At 42.0% G+C, this 3,329-nt stretch overlaps 1 protein-coding gene across 3 annotated transcripts in view; it reads right to left on the reverse strand.

Annotated features, from left to right (window-relative positions):
- The window catches only part of RASGRP1 (RAS guanyl releasing protein 1), a 74,298-nt gene that overhangs the window by 13,893 nt on the left and 57,076 nt on the right, over positions 1-3,329 (reverse strand). For all 3 annotated transcript variants that reach the window (XM_003791700.2, XM_003791701.3, XM_012806322.1), the window contains exons 9-10: positions 2,338-2,613; positions 813-893 (exon numbers count right to left, since the gene is read on the reverse strand). In XM_003791700.2, coding sequence (XP_003791748.1) covers positions 813-893; positions 2,338-2,613 — 357 coding nt within the window. The remainder of the gene's footprint in view (positions 1-812; positions 894-2,337; positions 2,614-3,329) is intronic.

The following is a 3,329-nucleotide window of genomic DNA, read 5'->3' on the forward strand; positions in this document are numbered from 1 at the left end:
GGCCACAATGTCTGGCTATTTTTTGGTGCAGCCATCATTGTTGCTTGGTGGGCCAGGCTGGATTCAAACTTGCCAGCTCAGGTGTACGTGGCTGGTGCCTTAGCCACTTGAGCCACAGGCGCCGAGCCTATGCTGGATTTCTTATATGGGCAATTGCCCTTGAGTACCACTTGTTTTGGGATACAGTTTCCCAGGAAAGGGTAATGATTTTACTTGCATATAGGAGAAGGAGGGCTATATAACCTGGGAACGTCACAGGTTCTAGTACAGTTCTAGTACTAAAACTACGCCATTCTGAGGATTTGTCAGTGTAAGAGTCAAAAGACCCAGCAGACTGTTCTTTCTGAGACAATAGGACTTTTCTGTCTCAGTTTAGTTTCTGATTCATAATGCATATGGCCCTCATTATCATCAACAAATCATAGAAAAGAACTTATGTGGGGATACTTTCTAATGGAGAGGAAGGTCACCGCAGTCTACAATACTCCGTCCCTTCTCTAATTTGTAAACCACTGATTCCCTTGCTCCTTCTGACCTTCTAATGCACATGGGTATTGTTGACTGTTCAGTGTTTAAGCATCAATCAGTCTTAACCCTTCAACGAGATCACAGCTCTTTATGAACAGGAACTATTCCTCACACATAAACTGGGAAGCCTTTTCTGTTTCTAGCACAAGATTAGGCACTTAGGAGAAACAACATGCTTATTAATTAAACTGAACTAAAACTGTTCCTTAAGATGAATAAATTAAGGAGTAGCTTAAATTAAGAGTCTCCTGTTACACAGGAGACTCTTAATATGAAAAACTCACTGGGGCTCTGTGGTTCCTTGGTTCTCGGGCATAGGAGAGCTCATAAATTTCATCTTCAGTGTAGTAGAGATCCAGGGACAACTGCAAATCAAATCAGAACAGGGTTCATTGCTGGGATGCTATTTGCCTTCTTTCCCCAGGTTTATGTGTTTTTTCTTGCTTACTTCCTCTACAGTAGGTAACTCTTCTAGGTTCATAGCAGTTTGATTTTAAAATTCACAAAGTTTGGAAGTTGTAACACCTAGTATTGCAATAGGGCAGGCATTAGTTCTTTCCTGTTAAAATGTTTTAAATTTTAGAGAAGTCCCTGACATTTTGAGCTGGATAAAAAGAAAGAAAAAAACTGAAATATAGAGAAGTCCCATGCTACCCTCTTTTTACCTATGACTTAATTCAAAGCTTCTATATAGAGCACAGGCAAAAAGGCCTTATCTGGCCAGATGGTCCTTACCTCACTCGTTCTCTCCCAAAGCAGACAGACAATCTGAAAGGATGGTTTACAGAGCCTAATACTATTAAAATTTGAACTAGCAACAGAATCCAGTGTAAATGGAGGGGGTTCAGAGAATTCACAACGCCTTGAAATTACTGAATATTTTTGAATATATGGCTTACATACATTTTGGGAGGAAGAAGTTTCACTGCTTTTATCACAGGATTTACAATCCTATAGAGTAGGATCAGTCTATCTTTTTACAAATGATGAAGTTTGAGGCAGAGACTTGCCAAGGTCACCTGGCTAATTAGCAAAAGGGCTAGGATCTGATCCTAGTCAATGTGAACCCTGGAGTACCATCAAAAAGGCAGGAAGCAGCTATGGTCATTATTCTCTTCTGCAAAAAGCAGTGGGTTAAAAGTATATTTTACAACTGAAAGAGAAATTAGAAGTTACCACTGAGACTAAGCCCTCTAAGTTACAGAGGAGGAAATTTGAAGAGTTACATGTTCACAGTCACACAGCTGGTGTACCTCAGAATCACAGGTCTGGAAGGGAACTCACCTACATCACCCTACACCCCAAGTGCAAATCCTGGTCTTCCTCACCACTGACAAATGTTCACCTGTGCTTGACTTGAGTATCTCTGAGAATGAAGATCTAAGCCAGGACCTAAAGAATAATTTTTTTTTTTTAACTCACTGTCTTGCCTTTTATCATGCGAGCATTCTGTCTCCATACGTTACCAAGCCTTGCATCATTTGCCATCAGCTCTTTCCAGAGAGCTGAGGACTGCTTTTGCTGGGATAAGGAAATGGTCTTGGAAGTCTAGAGGTCATACTGCTTAAGAACACAGCCCCTGGAATCCTATCCACTTGGTTTGAAATAAGTCTCTGCTACTTAATAGTGTGTGGTCCCCTGGTAAGTTACGTCTTTGTGTCTTACGATCCCCATCCATAAGATGGAGATGATAATAGTATTTCATAGAGCCTTCAGGGGGATTAAATGAACTAATATTTGGTAAGGCATCCAGAATGGTGCCTGGCACACAGAAAGTGCTTAGTAACTATTCTTCAGTGTGAACCTTACCGTCAGCAGGTGTACCAAGTCCTTGTTGGCCTCTAAAGGTGGGGCCACCTCTTGCAGCTGGACCAATTCATTGATATGATTGTAAAGGGCCAGCAGCTTGTGGACGTTCACCTTCCCATCCTCCAGATAGTCGGGCATGGCTTCATACAAGGAGATGAGGTCCTTGAGATGCACCCCCAGGATGGGAATCTTGAAGTGAGTACATTCTCCATAGGCTCGCCGGTAGTTGTCATAGTTTCTGCAGGAGGACAGCAGCTCAGTCATCTCACCCAGAACCTACAAAGAAGAACAGAGCAATCACAGGTACCCGCGGGGCAGGTGTGTTGTCTGTAATGGCTACCCTGCACACACTCATGCTCTACTGGGATTTCACCTCATCCAGAATTTGGTGGGCAGAGGGAGGTTGAGCTAAAATGTGCAGGTATGACTCCCAAATTAAAACTTGAGCTATGTCAAATGTCAGAGTATATTTAGAAACGTAAGATGTGCTTTACTTGATGTTACTACGTAACTTAAAATTTTTTAGTGGGGGGCTTTTACCTTATTTGTATTAAAATTTCATTTCAAAAATAAATACCAGAAGCACCTGATACAAAAATTTAAAAGTTTCAGGAGTATACAGTAAACAGTATGTGTCCCTCTAACCCCTGTCCCCAAGCCATGCATTTCCTTCCCTAGTGTCTTCTCAATGTCTCCAGAGACACGGCATTACTTAACATTAGAACTGTGATGTCAGAATTCTGACTCTTGTCACCAGCATGAGAAACAGCAAGTGTTTCAAGAGTGGAGCTTCTGTAATCAGCTGGGTGTTTTTATACTCTATGAGGCACTCCTGTGGGCCTTACTCAAGGTTCTCAAAATGGGCCTATGTTTTAGGAAGCAAGCGACAGTCCCTCCACAGATTGAAACCCTGAACTTAATAGAAAGCAAAGTCTATTAGGGAAACTTAATAGACAAGGGAGAGGACCTTAAAGCTCATGCCCTGCCTCAGC

This window comes from Otolemur garnettii, unplaced genomic scaffold (genome assembly GCF_000181295.1).
Source record: "Otolemur garnettii isolate 467f Iridium unplaced genomic scaffold, OtoGar3 scaffold00050, whole genome shotgun sequence".
Classification (NCBI taxonomy): domain Eukaryota; kingdom Metazoa; phylum Chordata; class Mammalia; order Primates; family Galagidae; genus Otolemur; species Otolemur garnettii.